Genomic DNA, 22,745 nt, shown 5'->3' on the forward strand with positions numbered 1-22,745 from the left:
CAAAATAAGCTAGCTAATAATAATACCCCGCTGTCTCCAAATCCATGGCCCGCCTCAACTAACATCTTAAATATCATGTCATGACACCAAGGATTAAGGGTACTTTTCTTACCGAGTAGCAAATAAATGATTGAGAAATTAGTTTATAAGAATAAGGTGCAGATTTATTGATTAATAAAGCGATTTTTTTTTAAATAATGAGATTTTAGAAAAAATTACCCTAGAAACAAACACAATAGGTGATGTTTTCCATCCATAAAAGCCTTAGTAAACAAAATCTTCATAATATTAGTCGAAATATATATAATTTGATTCGAATATTATAATCATACAAAAAAGATAGTAGATATAATTGAAAAAAAATAATGGTAAGAATTACACTAACATTTCAATTACAAATTCGACAAAACTCAATAACTTTATAATAAATTCTATATTGTATAAATATCCAATTCTATATCATTAAACTCAAAATTATAACTCCGTCTCTACTAATATTAGCTCAAATTAAATGACTTGAGCCAAACTCCAAATTTGGTACTTTGGGTTTTGGTCAAAATTTGTCTTGGGAAGAAAGAAAGGAAGACCCTCGCTATAAATATCCCAGCTGAAGGAGAGGGGTTTTTCACATTTTACATTTCTCCATTGTTAACAGAATTCAATTCAGTTATCAGATACTGTAAACATCAGTAGAAATGCACTTGTATAACGCTTGGTTGCCGCCGCCGGTGGCAGAAGAGACGAAAAAGGAGAAACAATCCTTTGCTAAAGTACTGAAATCAGTTAAAGAATCGTACAAGTCGGATGATCCCGATTCAGTTTATGCTACCCTCAAATGGGTTTCCGTTATTGACCTGTAAGCTTCAGTTTTCACTCTTAGTTTTACGTAATTCCTTATGTGTATGCTGAATTGCTTTGCTCGTTGACTTTGATCAGTCACTTGCAAGTTCAGTTTTTGATTTTGGCATGTGGGTTTGCAGTTTTTTCACCCTTTTTAGTGTGGTGTTGTGTGAATTGTACTGCTTGTTTGGTTTCGTGGTCTGATGTATTTGAATTTATTGAGTTTAAGTGAACTGATTGGTTTGTTACACTGTCCGGGATGGAAATGAAAGAGTAATAAACAGGACAGGGAAAAGTTTTATCGCGTAGACCCCGTAATTACAATCATGTGTATAAGCTCCTCCTAACAAGCTAATAGCAATTTGGACAGCTTACCAGGACTCAAATGGACTAAGGAGCTAGTTTTGGATACTAATAGAAAATATTTGACTACTCCCATTTCATATTTTAATGGTTAATGGATACGTACAAACCTAAATGCTTGAAGTACCATCTCTGGATGTTACATCCCAGTTCCTTTCGAAACATTAGACTCTACTCCCGAGAAGTTGGAAATTAAAACTTCACAAATTGTAGTCTTCACATTTAGCTCCTTCAGGAGATAGACTCTCGGCTCAAGTACAACAAATCTCACTGGGGACGCAGACCTTACCACTATCTCTAGGATTGCATTTATTGAATTCAGGGAAATCGAGTTTAGCACTATGGCCATTGAAAAGTTAATTAAAGTATCAAAAGGAATATTGGGTATAGGCGATGGTATTGGAACTGAGGTTGCGAAGGAAAGTGTACAGTTGAGAAATTAGGTTGTGGAAAAGGTATAGTAGGTGTTTGTTGACCTTCCCCTTGGGGTTAAATGGATGCAGGAACAGTTGGAAGTACCACTCTTTTACTAGTTGAGGGAACTTGTGTGCCGTAGAACAGTAGAAGTAGACAGACATAGGACCAACAGTAGATGAATTTTCCTTACTATTAGAGGAACTAAAGGAGGTGTTGCCTTGCAACATTACAGCTGTGTATGACATTGAGGCATTCATTTCCTCAGTTCAATGAATGAGGTCTGCTTGGCTCATCAAATGCTTCATCATCCAATGAATTTCTGTGATCTCTTGTGCAGTCACTTGAAATTCAGGATTCTCATACTAAGGCTTCTCCAATCTCTCCGACCTCTGAACCTGGGAGAGTTGTGCCTCCACCTTCTTCCGTCCTTCATCCAAACTTTTAAGTCTAGCAGAGAGTCCGGAAGGAATCGATGGGTCTGATACCAACTGTTACACTAACCAGGATCAGTGTAATTCGCCAGAAGTGGAATTGACAGAATAATAAACAGCGAAGAAGAGAAATAAAGTGAAGGAACAAATTTCATTACATAAACCCAATTTCTATTACAATCATGTATAAGACCTCACTGAACTTGTGAAACCTTTTACAAACTGATAGCACTTTGGACAGTTCACCAGGACTCAAATGGACTAAGTAGATAATTGTGGACTAAGTGTAATAGTAGAAAATACATAACTAATCTCATTTTATATTTTAACTATCAATGGCCACGTACAAGCTAGAATGCCTGAGGTACCATCTCCGGGTGCTACATGGTTTTACTCCCTGGTTTGCTCTCTCTTTCATTTTTTTAGTCTAGGGTCTTTGAATTTCTTCAATTCAAGTAACATGATTAATTGTACTGTCTTATTTGTCTACAGAATTGAAAAACATGCTAATCCTGATACGATAACAAGATTTATAGACTTGGCACGACTTAAGAAAAAATATCTTGATTTAGAAAAAACTTGTTATTTCTGTCTAAAGAAAAACTTATATCTTGAAACCTGTGCAAACTTAACACAAACAGAACACAGACTTGTTGAATTATATAAACCTATTTACTGATGGACTTACCTGCAGCTTCATAAAAGCAAAAAGCGAACTATCTCTGGAGGATGTTACAGAAGTAGTTGAAGTTGGATTGGAATTGTTCCGTATATCAGAAAATAAACTTTTTGCTCAGGTAATTTCTTCAGAAAGCTACATATTCATGTATATCCTTTTTGATGGCTGTCTATCGACAGAGTTAAGGCCATTTGCTCTCATCAGGTTAGATGGGGAAATATCTTGGTAAAGCTACTGAATAAATACCGGAAAAAGTTGTCCTTGGAAGTTCAGTGGCGCCCTTTATATGATACTCTGATTCACACACATTTCACGAGGCAAGTCCCTGCTTTTCTTTTATTTGTAACCTTTTGTTCCTTAATTAGCTTGCTTTTTATTGCCTTTTCTGTATGGACATTGTAATTAGTTCGTTTGGTGGTCTTGTTACCATTCTCAAAAATTGATTCATTTGTGGTCACACCTAAGACACCTGGATTTTACATCAGATAACAACTTCTTTCCTGAACCTACATCTGAATGCCTTTGCAGCTAATATGCGATATACCCTCATGAAGTTTGTGAAACCTAATAGTTGCTGGTCAATAGCTTAGGAGTATGGTCTCCTTTCATGGCTTTGAAAACCTCATCAGGGTTCACACTCATTTGCTGTTTAATGGGTGTGATGTAAAAGTGATAAGAGCCTTCAATTATTCCTCTATCTTGTATTCAATGTTAGTAAAAATTCGCAAATAGTTGAGGGTTCAAAAATATCCATGTCTCTCCCTGTCAATTCCAAATGGAGTTTGAAGATTCATCTCTTATTCTCATCTTTCTTAACTCATACTGGGTGCCTCATGTTTCCATAGATTTATTGATGGGAGAGTAAATCAAATAAGGAATGATCCTTTTTGATGGTCTTTGTCAATGTGTCACAATTTAATGAATGTTAGATGTTATTAGTTAATCTGGATGGGAAGTAAAAATACGATAACCAGCAGCAATATTAGAAGTGTATTAAGTTTGCAAAAAGTGGCATTTTCAACCCATTCTGAAATCTGATGTTTATATGCATCATATCATATAAATCTGACTGCTCACATACTACATATTTCTGTGTTTTTGGAGGTTAGAGGTGATACATGTTTCTTTTCTGTTACTACTTTTCTACCGTAACTAGTGGGATCTGTACTTTAATCAGTTTATTACGAATCTAAATCTCATCGTCAGATACTTAATATGTAGCTTTTGTATTAACCCAGCAACTGTTCTTCTTAATACACTTATATGCTGATTTGTTGAACTACTTTATTTGCTAAAGGAATACAGGCCCAGAAGGGTGGAGAATAAGACAGCGACATTTTGAGACCGTTACTTCTCTTGTACGATCCTGCCGGAGGTTTTTCCCTCCAGGCTCTGCATTTGAGATATGGTCCGAGTTCAGGTAATATTTTACTTCCTGGGTTAGGCTCTGGGAGTGCTAAAATTGACAGTAATTTAGGGTGTTTGTTGTACTTCTTTCCTAGGCCAAGATCCATCAACCACTATTGATGTGTTTCTCAATGTTGGGCCCCACAGTATGTTATCCACGGTCTAGTTCCAGTCCTGCACGTGTGCGGAGTTTAAGACTGGGTTGTGTTTTCCTTATATGGATAACTCTCCTCTCATGAGCTAATTTTTAGGGTTGAATTTGGCTTGTTTAGGTCCTCATTCATTAATGGAAAGCATTTTGCAGATCTTTGCTTGAAAATCCATGGCACAATTCATCCTTTGAGGGTGCTGGTTTTGTAAGACTGTTCCTTCCTACCAATAGAGACAACCAGGATTTCTTTTCTCAGTAAGGATGATCAACTTCTTCTGAAGATATTTTCACTTTCATCTCACTACATGAGTATACTAATTTTCTTTTTGGTGTTATGACAGCACATGGATTGTTACGTGTTTAGTCCACTGGGATTCCGTACCAAATTCCCAGTTTTGGAACAGCCAGTGGGCATCTGTTACAGCTCGTGTCATAAAGAACTATAGCTTCATTGACTGGGAACATTTCTTACCAGATATTTTCAATAAGTATTTGAATATGTTCGAGGTAGGTTATGTACTTATGTTGCATAGACTCTATCTTTGTTGCTTGAAGAAATTTTCTTAGCAAATGAACAGGAGCAAACAAGTTTGTCTTATGACTATGCCTTGTATGGAAGATCATATTCCATCATAGTTGTATATTGGAAGGTTCCTTATTTTAGAGAGAATGGAACTCGTCGCACTGGTGTTTCTCATGTAATATTTCATTCATCTTTGTTCACAGGTTCCAGTAGCAAATGTCGGTGGGTCAAATCCTTTCTCTGTGGATGTTCCCAGAAACACAAGATTCTTATTCTCAAATAGAACAATCACTCCATCAAAAGCCATTGCTAAATCTATAGTAAGCTCACTTGTATAAGTGATCGTGATCATACAAATACATCTGCATGTGGCCAAAATGACCTCTGTTTTTGTCAATGTAAATGCAGGTTTATCTATTAAAACCTGGTGGTTCTGCGCAAGAACATTTGGAGAAATTGGTCAACCTCTTGGAACAGTTTGTTTTCTAGACAGATTTTATATCACCTTACTTTAAAAAAATTTGCCTGGTAAAATTTTGTAAATCATCTCTCTTTGTTGTTTTAGGTATTACCATCCTTCTAATGGTGGTCGCTGGACTTATTCCTTGGAGCGATTCTTGTTCCACTTGGTAAATATATTTCAGAAACGCTTGCAAAATGAGCAACAGTAAGAATTTTTAATCTATCATAGTAATTCTAGATTCTATATGAGAATATGTAGCCTTTGTCTGACCGTGTGACTGTGGGCTCAGGAGAAAAGATGATGGCGAGCAGTCTGAAATCTTCCTAGGGCAGTCAGAGAGGGTTGCTTTTGTGAATTCTATTCTCAAGCTAATTGATCGTGGACAGTATAGCAAAAATGAACATCTTTCTGAAACAGTTGCAGCTGCCACTTCTATCCTTTCATATGTTGAACCATCTCTGGTTCTTCCCTTTCTATCATCTCGCTTTCGTATGGCCTTAGAGACGGTTAGTTTGTTTAAGAATGAATCTTGGCAATTTGGATTCACACTCCTTTTGAACCATTACAAATGCTCCTACTTGGCTGAAGAGTTAATATTGTTTGAGTTAGGCTGATGATTTTACTCCCTTACTACAATTTTCTGAATAGGTGACAGCCACTCACCAGTTGAAAAGTGCTGTGACGTCTGTAGCATATGCTGGTCGATCTCTTCTCCTGACTACCTTGTCAGCTTCATCCATGGTTGTGGACGTTGTTGATCCTTCTGATTCACTTGTTGACCTGATGATGATTTCCTTGTCTAATGCATTACTTGGGATGGATGCCAATGACCCACCTAAAACCTTAGCAACAATGCAACTAATTGGTTCCTTGTTCTCCAATGTACGTACCAATGTTATAAGTTCTTCCCAGTTATGGCTTGATCCACAAAAGGATTATACTTATTTGTCTTACCTTGCAGATGGCTATACTGGAAGAGACTATGGACCAGTCCTCAATCATGCCGGGATTTCACTTTTCAGAATGGCTTGATGAGTTCTTGTTCCGCTTATTTTCGTTACTTCAGAATTTGGAAGCTAACAGTGTTGTGTAAGTATCACTTGTTAGATTCTTCTCCATTTTGCATCATATTTTCCATTTTTAATGGGACAAAACTTGAGCACAAGTAAATGAAGTCAATTGAATGCTCAAGGCTTTGTAATAACTGGTGCTTCAGGAATGAAGGTCTTCATTCGCAAGCAACTTCAGGAACTTTCCTGGTAGAAGATGGTCCATTTTATTTTTGCATGCTGGAAATCCTGCTTGGGAGGCTTTCAGAATCACTATTCAAGAAGGTATCTTTTTCTGGATTTCGAAATGATTATGTTTGTTCTGAGATTTACGATTTTTATTGATGTAAACTTCTATTTTACTGAGCAGGCTCTTAAAAAAATTTCCAAGTTTGTCACAACAAATATTCTTCCTGGGGCTATTGCAGAGGTTGGACTGCTTTGCTGTGCATGTGTTCACTCTAACCCCGATGAGGCAATTTCTCACCTTATCAAACCCCTGTTGGAGTCTGCTCTATCATCCTTAAAAGGAACACCTGTTACAGGATTTGGTGGAAGAGGAGCTTTTAAAACTTCTGAAGCAAGCAAGGTTCTCTTCTTTAACTAATGTTATTGTAATATGCTTCAGGATTCCACTTACTGTCTGCATTGATTTCTCATTTTTCATTTCTCCAGGAAAAGCCAATGGTCTCTCCCGCTCTTGAAACTGCAATTGAATATCATCTGAAAGTTTTATCTATTGCAATTAGTTATGGAGGTCCATCACTTCTTCATTACAAAGACGAATTCAAGGAAGCTATTTTTTATGCTTTCGATTCACCATCTTGGAAGGTTTTTTTTTTAAAACTATACATCCTTTTCTGATGATTGCCTTTTCATTGTTATAAACCCTTGATTGTACCCACATTAATCAAATATTTAGGTTGCTGTCTCATTATACAGTGTTGGACAATCCTCACCTCTTGGGTTGAGTTAGGCGTAAGGTCCGCTTTTGTAACACGATATCAAAACTAGATCCATCTTTATTCTTGGTTTTCCACTGTTGGAACCTTATATTATGTTGCTTCCGTGCTCCAGAAGTCCAACCATGGCATGTAGTGCTTGCGTTCAGGTCTTAGTGTCCAATACTAGTCAAGTATATAAGGTTGTTGACAATCCTCACTTTATGAGCCAATTTTTGTTCTTGATTAAGCTACAAGTCAGTATTTTCGAGAATAATTATCCCAAAAAGGTAATATGCCCTTAATCATTTCATTTTATTTGCAGCAGTGTCAGTTATTCACCTGTCTTAGAAGTTGACGCTTCTTAAATTTTGTCTTGGGTAGTAGTAAACTGAGAATTACAGTTAACAGCATATATGTTTATTTATCGTCCAGTTAGTCTTGGCAGACCATTGTTCATATGAAGATTTGAACCAAAGTATTCTTGGTCCTTCAACTTTATCTGATAAGCTTAGTTGTACATGACAGGTTAATGGTGCTGGTGATCATCTCCTTCGATCTCTCCTTGGAAATCTTGTTCTTTACTATCCCATCAATCAGTACAAGTACGTGAAACTTTTGTCTGGTTAAGAATTTTATACATTCACCATTCAGTTTCTTTTCTATTTAATTTTTTGGTCAAAATATACGGGACAAGTGTTTTCTACTAGATGACTTTTCATGTATGTATCTATTGATTGCTCCACTTCCAAATACAAGGTGTGTTTTGCACCATGCTGCTGCCCCTGCACTGGAGGAATGGATCAGCACAAAAGATTTTACCGAAGATAAACCCTGGTTACCCCCTAAGTGGCATGTCCCTTGCTCTGAAGAAATTCATTTTGCAAATGAACTCTTGAAGCTGCATCTTGATTCTGCTTTAGATGACCTTTTGAAAATATGCAAATCCAAAATCCATTCTGATCCAGGTAACTATTATTTTTTATTACAATTCTGATTCTTGAAAGGGTAATCTGCCAATTGGATGAATCATAACACTTGTTATGATAGACTTTATGGAGATTTTCTATTCCTCTACTGAATGAAGGCATAGCATTTTGCTGAATGATACTTGCATAGATCATTAAGCTTGGAATGAGTCCTTAAATTTATTGTCGGAAGATCTAAACTTGTTAGGTATTGGTTCCAATATGAAGTTATGGTCAATTAGATAAATTCTCTATATCAATTTTGCTCTATTCAAACCCAAAACATGTATTATTTGTTTAGAAAAAGATATAATGCATGCATAAAAAAAGAAGAAAAAAGTATAGTTAAGAGTTGTCTTACTAAATTGCTTTAGACTTTTTCGTTTCTGGTGTAAACAAATATATTTAGAGGATACTGACTCAATTATATACATCCTAGGATCTTGTTAGTAATTGAGCCAGCTCTCTGTTTTTTTTTTTATTATGCTGTAAATATGGTTTCAGTGCAATTCATGTACTGACTTGTCAATATACACAATTGTTATCTTCTCAAAAAAAGAAGAAGAAGAGTTGTCAACCTTTTCTTTTTTCCATTTGAAAATATGTGCTGTTTATGTATCCTTCTCTGTAAGTCATTGTTTTACTGTTCTTATACTTTGTGCTTGCAGGCATAGAGAAAGAACACTTGAAAGTGACCCTTCTACGTATCGATTCGTCACTTCAAGGTGTTTTATCGTGTCTACCTGATTTCAGACCATCCTATAGGAACGGGATGGCTGAAGAGCAACCTGACATTCCTTTCGTAATTGCTGGAGCGACTGGTTCATGTGTTGGCAGTATGGAACTGCGAGCAAAGGCTGCTGACATTATTCATGCAACCTGCCAGTATTCATCTTATCTCTTATAAATTTTTCTTGCTTCTCTCCCTGGATTTCATGTGGTGAATTTGACCACTACTGTCGTGACAGATACTTACTGGAGGAAAAATCAGATGATAGCATTCTATTGCTGCTTCTGATTCGTATAATTGACTCCTTGGGGAACTACGGTAGTTGAATTTTCTTTGTACAATCTTCTTTTTCTTGTCATGGGTCTTCCCATAACTTGTATCCTAAGTTATTGAGATGGTCAACAGGGAGTTCAGAATACGATGAGTGGTCAAATCACAGGCAGTCCTGGAAACTAGAATCCTCTGCCATAATAGAACCTCCAGTTAATTTTATTGTGTCATCTCATTCGAAAGGGAAAAAAAGGTAAATTTAGCTATGCTTTTGTATGTAGGACTGACTGCCATATTGAATATGGCGTTTCCGTATTTGAAGATAACACCAATTTTGCAGGCCTAGGTGGGCACTTATTGACAAAGCATACATGCATAGTACTTGGAGAGCCTCACAATCATCATATCATGTCTTCCGGCTGAGTGCAAATGTATCTCCTTCAGATCATATCATTCATTTGACGGATGATCTACTTAATCTCTCCTTGCATAGTTATGAAACAGTCCGTGGGTGAGTTCTAATCTTTCACGCACATTGTCTGAACATGTGTCCTCTTTGCCTTAAATGAGGTCAAAGTTTATAAATTCAGTGAATTTGACCTACAAAATATTTCTACATCAACAAATAGTATACCGCAACAGGAGCTTCACAGTCGCTCTATATTGGACATACTTCCTGCCCTTAAACCTTTTGCTCATTCACTTAGTACTCATATATTGTATAGGTGCTTAAGCTAATATAAATCCATGCTAATTTATCCTGTTGTAGAGAAGTCATGGAAGTAGAATAATGATATAATCTTTTGAGTGATTTAAGCAATACAATGAGGAGTACTAACTGTGTGCATATCTCTCATGGTCATGGTCATTGTCCTGTCATTCTTAATTTCCATTGGGAAGACAATTTTTATGTTGATTGCTAATGATTAGGTCCCATAACCACGTTTGCATCTTCTGGAAGATTTTTTGTTTCTCATCTATCTACTCCCCATTTCCTCAGACTTGCTGGAAAATCTCTCTTGAAGATGATGAAGAGATGGCCCTCTACAATCTCAAAATGTGTGCTCAGTCTGAGTCAGAACTTGAAAAATTCTAGCTCACCAGAATGTGCAGTCTTAGGTTCCTGTGCAGTCCTTGCAACACAAACTGTTCTTAAATGTTTAACAACGGTATTGATCTTCATACTACATGCATTATTCTTTAGGAAGTGAGTACCTGACTCTGTTTTTGCTCTTCATGACACAAGGATTTGAAGGCACTTTCTTCCTTCCTGCTTGGAATTCTGTCAAGGTAAATTTTTATGCTTGCATCTGTTTAGCTTGTGATTCCTTATAGCACAATGTTGGTGTTGACTGTGTGTTACTGAACCTTTTTTGCTCAAGCTCTCATCATGAAACACTAAAAGCTCAGAAAGCCATCAATGAGGTGAGATATACATTCAAAATCGAGTCTTTTCATTTCTCTTTTCTATGTTGACAAAAGAAAGTTTATAATTTTATTGGATATCTAACAGCTTTTCATCAAGTACAACATTCATTTTTCTGGAGTATCCAGAAACATGCTTAAGGCATCAGGCAATTCAGAAGGAACAGATTTTGGAGTGTTGGTTTCTGAGATAGGTTCTTTGAGTTTTGAGAGCTCCAACTTGCACTGGCGGTAAGAAAGCTTTATGTACTGTCCTCCTCTCCCCCCCCCCCCCNCACCCATGCGCGCGCGCACACACACAGAGCTTCATGAGTTCCTCTAAGTGTATGTGTCTCAATTGGACCATCACACCTAGGAATGACAATAGGGCTAGGTGTGGCAGATTTTAACTTGCACTGCAACAATGCTGCGTCACAATGCCCACTTCACCATACAAGCTTTTTGTATAGGGGAGGGTGTGGCAGGTTTCGAATTCCGCAGTAACAGTGCCACACTACCCCTCTTCACCGCACACCCTCTTTTCTTCCTGCAAATCCCCGCCCCATACTGTCTGCATGCTGCAACATTTTTCTGTTTGAGCATACCTATCGTGAACATTAAGAAAAGTTCAACATAATGCTTCAAGATTGTCAAAAGATCAAGGAAATGGAAATAGATATCAAAACCAATAATACCATTAAAAACCATTAAGTTTTCATTGTGATCTAAAATGTAATTCTGTGAATGACGTTGTGCCTAAACTTTATGTCGTCTTCTTAATATCTGAAGAACTCTAAGCTTCATATTAGCTTGTCATTTTCTCTATCTTGTGTGAAATTGTATACTGATTTTGGGGAAAGAAAAAGTTGTTGGTAGAGAGATTTCAATGAGTGGTTCAAACACGGATAATGTTGGAGGCTAATTACAGGCAATGGGTGGTATTACCAGTCATGACCTTTGGTCGCTGCTGTCATAAAAGATGAATAGGTCTTTAGAGATATAGATTCCCTACTTCAGCATTTGCCCACAATGCCACAACCAGCCCTTGCCCCACAATTTTCTTACAACAACAAGAACATACCCAGTGTAATCCCAGAAGTGGGGCACCCCAACATTTTCTTAAAAAGAATATTCTCTCGCATGACCTGCCTCTACTGCCATCTCTAATTATAGATACGTAGATGGTAGGTTAGCTGCAGGACTGGTTTTGTCTTCCTATTGTCAATCAACACCCATTTTTCCTTCTATGCATAAAATATATTTTATTTCCCCGATTTCTTTCAGGTACAATCTGATGGCTAACCGAGTACTGCTGCTGTTGGCTATGGCTTCCAGAAATGATCCTAACTCGTCCTCCAAAATTCTGAGTGAAACTGCTGGTTAGTTAAGTTTGTCCATGGGTTATGCTTCAGTGCATTTCGTTAGTTGAACATTTCTGCTAGTATTCTTGTTCCCTCAATAGGGTAGAAATAGGAACTCCTTCTAGTAATTTATTGTTTTTTGTTTTTTATGGTCAGTATCTTTCTCCTTATAGTATTCTTGTTCCGTGAATATGATCTATCATAACAAGCAGTCAAAATGATTGCCATCTTCAATTCACCTTTATTACTGTGTTTCTTTTGTGATCTAAAGTAAGCAGCATTATGTTTCATGTTTAAATTTACGTATAGATTTTGAGAAATTCTCATCTTATGATTAATCTTGTCAGGTCACTTCTTACATAGTTTAAAAAGCCAACTACCGCAGACAAGAATTTTGGCAATCTCAGCTCTAAATACTTTGCTGAAAGAATCACCTTACAAGCTCTCTGAGGACCGACCCATTTGCTCTACTAACCGGCAGGATAAATCCAAGTCTTCTCTCGAAGAAGCTTTAAGTAATATATTCCAGGAAGAGGGTTTTTTCAATGAAACCCTGAATAGTCTTTCTCATGTTCATATAATTGACACTGATGGTGCTTCTTCTAAAGGAAATCATGGAACCTCTTCATTTCAGAGTGTGGCTGACAAATCCATTACTCGTTTTTATTTTGAATTTTCTTCATCATGGCCCCGTACTCCCAATTGGATATCTTTGTTTGGAAATGACACTTTCTACTCGAGCTTTGCCCGAATTTTTAAACGTCTAGTACAGGAATGTGGTGCTCCTGTTATACTGGCACTAAAAGATGCATTAGCAGACTACATAAATGCAAAGGAGAGGACAAAGCAGTGTGTTGCTGCTGAGGCAGTGGCAGGTGTGCTACATTCTGATGTTTTCGGTGTTTCAGAAGCATGGGATAGCTGGTTGATGACCCATTTTCAGAGTATTATTCAAGCACCAACAGTTGAGTCCATACCTGAGTGGGCAGCTTGTATTCGTTATGCAGTTACTGGAAAAGGAAAACATGGAACAAGAATTCCACTCTTGAGACAAAAGGTCATGGACTGTTTAATGAACCCCTTGCCTGAAACAGTTAGTACTACTGTAGTTGCCAAGCGATACATGTTTCTTTCAGCTGCACTAATAGAAGTTTCCCCACCAAAAATGCCAGTTACTGAACTAGCGCTTCACTATAAGCTTCTTGAAGAATTGCTTGGCCGTATGAGCCATTCATCTCCACAAGTGAGTGTTCAACATTTCGATTTTATGCTTGGGATCACAATTTATTATTCAGTTTTCTCTATTATTTTTCTGGTTATGTTAAGAGTTGTTTGGTTACATGAGCCATTTGATATTTGAATTGATTGCCAAAGATAGCATAAGTTTATCTGTCGATCAACTCAAATTGCATACCTCTTTGATGAGTTGCTTTGCTTGATAGAATCTTTCCTTCTCGACCAGTTTTAGTTTTACAAGTTGAGCTGGTTCTTCTCAGTTGTTCTACCGGAAAGACAAGCTTGTTAGTCTCAGCTTTTCCAGATCAATAGGTTCAGCTCTGAGCATCATTGTTGGGTCCCTTCTAAGATCTTTTAAAATATATTTTTCAATAATCTTTTGGCTCTTCTCATGGTTATGGCTCCACATCTGATCTTGATCCCATTGTTTTTGTGCTTCCTCTCTTTTAATCTCAAAGGCATTATGACCGCCACATACATTCTCTTTGACCATTCTTCTTTCCAAGTTGTACATACATTGAGGCTATATCTTTGAGCTGAATCTCGACTTCATAGTTTCATTATATTCCTTGTATCCAAAGTTGTTGAACTTTGAGAATAAAAAAGGTATTCTTTGACTCCTGTTCAGAAAGAAAGATCTTTGACTACAATTTTTTAATGTATAATGTCATCGCTTATTTTATTTTTGTTTAAGAAAATTTCTTCATTTGTAAACGAGAACATTGTAACTTATTGTTCTTCTCATCTAGTTTCTAACAAAAAAGTTTATCTTTCAAAGACAAATTAATCTATGTTTAAGGGAAATTGGTAAAATTGACCACCCCAGAAAAAGGAATGGATCCTTTCACAGTTTCATCAACCCCCTTCAAAGTCTTCTGTAGAGTTTGTTGTCTCTGTGGTGACAGATAATGATACAATTTCTGGAACAGGTGAGGGAATCCATTGGTGTCACCCTCTCTGTTTTATGCTCAAACATTCGGCTCCAGGTGTCCTGCAATCAAGTTCATCCACATGAAGTAGGGACAAGTAATGTGAACAGGAAAGTTGAAGCAGCGAATTGGGATCATTATCTAGCAGAACGTGCATCTGAGCTTGTGGTGAAGATCCAAAGTTTTAGCCAGTCAGATACTCTGGATGTGCAATCGGACATAATTTCTGACAATGGAGTATCAACCGAACAGTCTCATGATGATGTTAAATGGATGGAGACGGTACAGTCAGCCAACTCATCTATTGGACTTTTTGCTCCTAAGACCTTTTATTGATTAGCTTGTTTTGGTGATGTGCAGCTATTTCATTTCATTATCTCATCTCTAAAGTCAGGAAGATCCTCGGTTCTGCTGGATGTTGTTGTTGGTCTTTTGTATCCTGTAATATCTCTACAGGTTAGTTGCAACATCGCATCATTCCTGTTGCTTGTCTTTTTAGTTGTTTTTGACATTTTGAAGGGATGAAATTACTGTTTGAAGAACTTGGCATATACACACTTCCCCTCCATTTACGGATGAAAATGGTAAAACTTGTAACTGAGGTCTCTTGGAGAAAAGAAACTTTGATTTTTGTTTTTCGTCAATTCCTGTGACTGAGATCTCTTAAAGAACAAACTTTGACTTTGATTTTTGACAAAATTGATAAGAAGCATCTTGTTTATCTCATGGTCAAAAGGCTAGACTTTAAGTTTTCTGTATTTTTCTTGTTTTTAACTGCTATTTCTTGCTGTTCCTCACATTTGGCTGGTTGTTCTTCTCTTTTTACCACCTACATATTTATACTGCTGGAACTAGAAGACTGCCTTTCTTTGGTGATGAGGATGGAGAAATCTATGAAGGCAGGATATTATTGGAAATAGATGATTGGAGTTAGTTGTTTCCATAGTTGAAAGATAAGAGGAATTTCTGTGAGCCAAGTTAATAGGCTGATAACGAAATATTACACGTTTTTTCTTCTTCCTCTCCTCATTTGGCGTCTAAGATAGTTTTTTCGAGTTACTGCTTCTAGCTTGTTCAAGCTTTTGCAAATGAGTGTGTACGAAATGTTGAGACCTAAGAAAATAACTAAATATCTCCTCTCTTTAAGGGCTTAAGATTTTAGATGAGGTGACACCAATCAGGTTTGATTTCCGTTCCTATTCGTCATCCTTACTTGCCTATAAAAGTTAAGCCTGCATATCAGTGGTATTGATGAAATCTTTAAAGAAATAAATCTCTCAACTTTAACAACATAGCTTTTAGGGAAGGTATAGCTACATCATTAATCAATATAAGAATTATTGCATTAAACTATTGTCACATAAACTTCTCCTTGCCGAGTTTTGATTCTTATCTCTCTCTGAGTCTTTAACTAAACTGACCTTTTCCCTTAACTGACTGGAGCTACTGTATATCAACAAGAAAGGATTAAATTGAAAAGACTCTTGTTGAAGAGTTTCATGTCTGGATTAAATTCTGACTGCAAGGCATCTCCATCGTTAATTTCCCATGGTTTTATGCTTGGTACACGAGCCATGACCATTGAACTTGTATCCTGTACAAAGTAGGAGAATTGCGAGTGTCTGCTCCCTTCATGTTATGGTGATATTTCCGTGTATATGTCCTCCCAGACCATATTAAATCTGCATGTTTAGTTCTCTAATTCTTTCGTTCAGTTTTAGTCTTGATTTATATCTACATATCCTAGTTGAAATTTCGTTCAAACGAATGATACTGAAAATTTAAATTCTTGACATTTTTGCAGCTGTTACACACGTGAAGAAATTGATACACTATATAAATTAATATATTCTCATTGGAGATGTTTATAATAGAAGTGCATTTCTCTTTTGATACTGTTGATTTTTTGTAGGAGACGTCAAATAAGGATTTGTCGACACTGGCCAAAGTAGCTTTTGAATTGCTAAAGTGGAGAGTTTATTCAGAGTCCCATTTAAGGAAAGTTGTACTCACCATTCTTTCTATAGCCAATGATACCAATTGGCGCACAAGATCTACGACTCTGACCTATTTGCGGAGTTTCATGTATAGGTATGATCTTTCCATTTTGATCTTCGCTCCTTTTCTCCTCCTTTGAGGGAAAAAATCCTTATTTTGGTTCTTGAAGAGAAAATGAGGTACTTTGAAAGAAAAAAGTGTTGTTATCATCACTTTAAACTGAATCATTGTCATTTTTATTTCAAACTCAGTCTTCAGGTGTTACGGTGGTCTAGAATAGCTAAGCAATGCAAAAATAAACTTGTACTATCCTAAATAAATGAGTTGCTATCTGGTTGCACCATACAGGCACACTTTCGTCCTCTCTAAGGTGGACAAACAACAAATTTGGCAAACTGTTGAGAAGCTACTCACAGATAATCAAGTTGAGGTAAGTTCACATAAATTTTAGCTGAAATATTTATGGTATCAACTATGTAAATAATTAAAATGTTGTGCATTATCATATGATGTCTAGTCTTGGAGAAAGTAAGTAGATCTCTTGATGCTCTTTGCTTGTTTTGTTCAATGGTTGATCTAGAACAAATACATTCTTGATTTCTCAAACCCCATACCCCTATAATAATGGTGGAGTAAGGGGTGGACCCAAAGCGGAATTAACTGGTGGTGCTTGGTTGAAGCTTATTTAGGTAGCTTTTTTTGCTTTTTTAATTTCCTAAACTTACTAGGTCATGTTTGATTACATCGAATAGGAAAGGCTAGGATAGAATACAATTTACCTCTTTGTCTAACCTATCATATGTTTGATGCACCAAAAGACAACCTTTTTTCAAAGATCACTGCGGCTTATCCTATGGCTTGTTCAATTCTTTATGGTATTATCAAATTCATCCATTTTTCATGTGGCCGTTCCTCTTCTATTGCTGTAGCATGTAAGTGTGTCATGTGCTTAAAATAGTACCATGAGCTTATAGGTAGTAGATGTTATGTGTTTGATTATAGTCCTTTTTCAACCCTTCCTGTTCAGATCAAGTGAGATTATTATGCTTTTAAGTTGCTTGGTGTCTGAAAGTCCTTTTGCTTGAAGTTACAATTGATTATTGCACCCCCATTCTACTTAAGGCTTCATGCTCCCATTACTAAGTGGTGGGAGCCTCCATCTCTAGAGCTGCCTTGGTGGTCCATGCTTGTGTCTAATTAGACATCAGGACTTCAACCAGGAGAAATATGATGTCACATCCCACATCAAATAAGAAACAATTAGTTAAGACATTCTTTCTGTTTGTAGAAGTTGGACCTGCTTTGCACGCTTCTTATTTGCAAGATGAAATCTTAACATGTTCGCAAGTGTAAATGCATTTATTGCTATTTCCTAAGAAACAAGACAGGTGCATTTCAAGTAGTCATGTTTTATCCTTTTGATTATAAAAATAGCTTTAGTTCTCCCTGATTACATAGATATGGAGATTATGGTGATTTAAAGAGACTCATTTGAATTCTTCTGAACATTTTGGTCAGGTAAGAGAGCATGCGGCAGCAGTCTTGGCTGGCCTAATGAAGGGTGGAGATGAAGATTTAGCCCAGGATTTCCGTCATAGAGCTTATACAGAAGCAAATATCATTCAGAAGAAGAGAAAACAAAGGTTCTTTTATTGTTTTAGTTTTACTCAATTTTGGCTAGTTATTATTACTGTGCTTTTATTATTTGTTGGGTCATTACTGATGATCATCCTAGAGAAGTCACACCTATCTGTATATTCTAACACCATTCGCCTGGGATGGGCTTGTTACATTAGTGATGATAACCTTAGAGAGATCAAGCTTGTCTTTATTATGTGAGATATGACACCTGGGCCTCACTCATCCCCAAAAACTAGCTCATGAGTGGAGGATTTTTCAAGTCCATATAAGCAGACCACCGGTCCATTCTCCAACCAATGTGGGACTTAAACACACTATAGTGCCCCCTTTCACTCCTAGGGCCAATTGGAGCATGGACCGGGAGCCCAAGTGGTGGGGATGGACCTGACTCTGATACCATGTCTAGACCATTGGTCCATTCCCCAACCGATGTGGGACTTTAAGCCACTCTAACAATATGCTAACACCATGCACCTGGCATGTGCTTGTTAAGTCCTTCCTGATGATCATCGTAGAGAGATCAAGCCTTTCTGCATATGATTGCTCAAGACGCATATATATAATAATTATGTGCAAAATTCTACTAAAAGAATTCCTGTGAATTGTTTTGGTTTTGTAGGAGCTAAAAATTACAAAGATATTACACAAACATTAATTAAGCGACTAATCGATTTAGATACCTAGGGCACCTAGAAAAGTGTGTTTCTTTGTGTGTTTGGCATCTAGGGGAGCGATACTGAAAACCAAGAATCGTAGGAAGAGAAGGATCATACATGTCACCGGATGTTGTATGTGTAGATTTTCTTGCAAACACAGTAGTGTTAGGATCCTTGTAAGAAGAAAAAGGATGATATAACTATCATTTTGTATTGCAACACAATTGTTGTGCTGATGGTTATATATATACACAATGTGTTACCATTCTCAAAAAAAATTGCTATTGCAGAAGCATGCGTTCTGGATTCTCTGTAGCATCCCTACATGGACAGATACTTGCTTTGGCTGCTTGCGTGCTATCAGTTCCTTATGATATTCCCAGGTATGTCAGTTGTCTGATATAGTTTCATATATTCAAGATATATTTCACTATCAGTTTCTTATAATATTCCCAGGCACACTGCCCATTACCTAACATAAACTCATATGTTCAAAGATATATATGACCAAGTGTTATCCTAGGAAGTTCGTGGAAGTAGCAATCCACTGCAGGAATGATACATTTTAACTTGTCACAAAAGATGAAGTAAAATAAAACGAAATGGAACTTAAATAGCATTTGAGATGACCCTGATGATTAGGGCCAGCAATATGATAAAATATTAAATTGATCAACTTATGCTGGTCCAAATTAATCAAGTATGTGTGGAGATCGTGCTTAACATTTTGAAATATTCTAGTAGACAGTTTCTTTCAAGCAGTCTTTACAGAAGTGTAGGATAATCATGTTTATGGACTTCACATTCCTAAGTATGGGGTCATAATTGTCAGTTGTCACTAACAAGACGTCAACTTTTTTTTCCACATGGTATATTGCTTTAAATTTCCATTGTATCACCTAATCAATTTTATTTTGTTATATCTACTTGAATGTAGCTTGACATTCAAAACTTTCAAATTAGGAGTTAGTAATTTTGTTAATACAAAAGAATCAAGTTACTTTCCATGCATTACATTTTATTAGTCAAGTTTCATATGCCACTCAATGTATTGAATAGTAGCTGCTAGCTAGTGTCTTTCTTTTTCAATTTTTTGGTTTTAATTATATAACTAAGTTTTGTTAAAAGAAAAGAAAACAAAAAAATTATAGGAGCAAGTTTTTTCTTTAATTTAGAGAATTATAAGTTCTAATACTTGATGGAAATACTGTATTTGTCTCCTGTATTGTTTTACGTGATGTTGTTGATTATGCATGAAGTTTAAGAAAGAAATGAAGAAAGACTTTTGAAACTTGTCGTGTAAAACAAGCCAAAAATATTTGTGTGGCTATAAATCATCTCATTAAAAAAACACAAATCAGTCTATTAGTTAAGAGTGTATTGTGTTATTTCACTTTTGTTGTAAAAAGGAATATGTAAATGAGGCAGAAGCTTTGCTAGAACTCATAGAGGTTCTCAAGGATTAGAAGAGGGCAATGCTGTATTTTGGTGCTTTTGCTCACTGTACAGAAATTCCAGCACTGACTTTGTGCTGTTTACAAATACAATTATTAGCTTTTCAAAATATAATTCTTTTAAAGTTAAATTATTTCTAGATGTAGAAAGATATCATTATTCTTTTTGAGATAGTCCATAGTATACTACTATTAAACTTAGATATTACCAGTAGTATGGATTACTCTAGAGAAATGTTTCTCATTAGTGACGAATTGCCAAATTTTATCGCAGTTGGTTGCCAGAACACGTTACACTGTTGGCTCAATTTGTTTCTGAATCATCACCTGTAAAATCTACCGTGACAAAAGCTGTGGCAGAATTTCGACGCACTCATGCGGACACATGGAACGTTCAGAAAGATTCCTTCACTGAAGAACAACTTGAGGTATGGTTCACATGTACATTTAGCTCCAATCTAATTCTTTAACCAAAATATTGACATACAAGTAAGGGCAAAGTCAAAATTTAGATCCATGGGTACGACATTGTTGAGTTCTTATGGCCAAGAGGGTTCTGTATTGGATTCCGTCCAAAACTAGTTACTTGTTCTAAAGTTCTATACAAGACTTCAACTTTTATTATATCAAATCCTACTTGCAGATGGGGATGAGAGATTTTGGCAAAACAACTAGAAGAATTTAGTAGTTCAGCAAGCCACCTCTATAATTGATGATTGGTGCTTTCTTAGCTAACAAGATCATTTGTGACATCTTTGCAGGTCCTGGCTGATACATCATCATCCTCATCATACTTTGCCTGACATTCATGGTGTGCCTTACATGAGAGAGAGAATCATATCATACTATATAAGTGGGAAGAATGTTAGGCAAAAGTAATGCCCATACAAATTTTTATTAACAATTTTGTTCTACACTAAAAATTAAAAAAAAAACTTTTAGACAGAAAATCATTCATTTTCTACATTGAATTTGAATGTAGAAAATTGTTTCATCTTCCCACAATTATTAAATGTTTGAATTGCTTAGTTATCACCAGTAATTATTTCAATTTTTATGTTTTGTTTCTCTCATCTTCCATGTTAGTAATAGCTTTTTCATATTCTTTACAACATTCTATAAATTTGCATAGAAAAATATATACATTGATCAATCAAATTATCACTCAAACATCTAATTTCTTGACAGAAAACAATGTTAGAAAAACAAGACAATTTTATATATTTGTTTCTTCAAGCATAGAGAATTGCTCTTCTCCTTCACTTCTCAGTAATCCTTTTAGATTTGAAAACCTTTTCATAAGTGTCTATTTTAATGTCGAATTGATCCTTTCCATAGCAAGTCGTTCCAAGTATGAGACTGTTGGTGCACAAAATTATTATGTTTCTTTGGGTTTTGATAATTGTATGAATCTTTATTTGGGTATCAGAAATATGCTGGTTGTAATCCCATAATTTTTGTATTAATATTGTTAATTATTTTTTGGGTTTATATGATACTTCTTTTAGGATGGGTTGTAATAATAATTGTGTCCTATACATGTTTTACTAATACTCCTTACAATTGTCTTGCTGAAAATCCCTTCCTTTTTCCCTTTTGTATAAATTAACCATTTATTTTCTCGCTTTGTATATTATGATAAATAGGTTTGTTGGGTTGCAATTATTTTTGTCTTTTGATAGGCTTTGGGTGATAATCTCTTGAATTATATGTCAAGAATTTTCCTTTTTGTAATTCTGCACTTTAATAGAGAAGATGTGGGATTAAATTATGAATTAGAAATTCTTTATAGTAGTGTTTCATATGCTTTTAAATATGTTGTGTGAAAGATGATGACTCAAAAATTGTATTCAGAAAGTTATACTATGAAGCAAAGTCACAAGTCTCACATTGGCTTTGTTGTTTATTTGATACAAATAATTAATAAATAAGAGTAAACAAGATACATTAATAAATAAGATTAAAATTTCTATGAGTGAAGAAAGTTGTTGATACTCTTCTCTTAAGGACTCTGTAGCTTCTCATGTTAAAATTTTTATTTCATCTTGTTTAAATTGTGCAAATTAGGTACGTTAAGTTTCATTATGCTTCAAAGTGTAAAGTTGAATTATCATTTTATCTCTATGCTAAATTAAATATCTAATTAATTAAATAGTAAACAATATCATATATATTATACTAAATACGAAAAGTGAAAAGATGTTAAAGTAAAATTTTGAATCAATTTTTAATTGCAATAAAATGAGTGAAACATTAAGAAAGGTGAAAATGAAAAGATTATGGTTTCGAGACTCTTCATTTCTACAAATTAAATTTTAAAATTTTATCTTTTCATTCTCTCATATTGAATGAAGGAAAAAATTGGACTTGCAAACTATAAATTAAGCATTGGATAATATCTTATAAATCATAAGAAATGGTAGTATTTAATTATTAATTTCAAAATCTTCTCTTTTATTTGATTCAATCTCCATATGTGTATTACCATATTTAGTTGTGTTTATGTGCCATTTTTTCCTTCTCTCAATTTTGGTGGCATCATATAAATCATAAATATAGGACAAGATATAGTGTATAACTATAACTATATGTGATAAGTTCAATGATTAACTATATTTGTTTGGTAAGAATCTCTATTTCTTTATAACAAATTTTTATGTTCTACAATATCAATTTCTGAACTTTTAAAATTTGTTGATTGTGTGAAAAATATGAGATTAATACATTATTGTTTGGAATAAACGTGCAACACACGTTTTCAAAAACTAGTATTATTATTATAAGTGGGAAGTTTCAAAGATGAAAAATTGGATTACCATTTTACCCCTAGACTA

At 35.6% G+C, this 22,745-nt stretch overlaps 1 protein-coding gene across 1 annotated transcript; it reads left to right on the plus strand.

The window, feature by feature from the left end:
* The first annotated feature begins 542 nt into the window (after positions 1-542).
* Positions 543-20,984, plus strand: LOC125877944 (proteasome activator subunit 4). The gene is made up of 35 exons (XM_049559236.1): positions 543-856; positions 2,746-2,848; positions 2,935-3,047; positions 4,028-4,150; positions 4,442-4,543; positions 4,630-4,795; positions 5,015-5,131; positions 5,220-5,287; positions 5,377-5,478; positions 5,564-5,780; positions 5,923-6,156; positions 6,236-6,363; positions 6,491-6,608; positions 6,694-6,912; positions 6,999-7,154; positions 7,793-7,869; positions 8,024-8,232; positions 8,901-9,117; positions 9,201-9,280; positions 9,368-9,485; positions 9,573-9,743; positions 10,233-10,401; positions 10,479-10,522; positions 10,615-10,657; positions 10,746-10,888; positions 11,921-12,015; positions 12,345-13,240; positions 14,163-14,444; positions 14,523-14,618; positions 16,075-16,253; positions 16,509-16,590; positions 17,679-17,803; positions 18,748-18,840; positions 20,186-20,339; positions 20,673-20,984. Exons 1-35 carry the CDS (start codon positions 696-698, stop codon positions 20,712-20,714), a joined length of 5,442 nt encoding a protein of 1,813 aa, XP_049415193.1. The 5' UTR covers positions 543-695; the 3' UTR covers positions 20,715-20,984.
* The last annotated feature ends 1,761 nt before the right edge of the window (positions 20,985-22,745 follow it).

The sequence above is a fragment of the Solanum stenotomum genome, chromosome 9 (assembly GCF_019186545.1).
Source record: "Solanum stenotomum isolate F172 chromosome 9, ASM1918654v1, whole genome shotgun sequence".
NCBI lineage: Eukaryota > Viridiplantae > Streptophyta > Magnoliopsida > Solanales > Solanaceae > Solanum > Solanum stenotomum.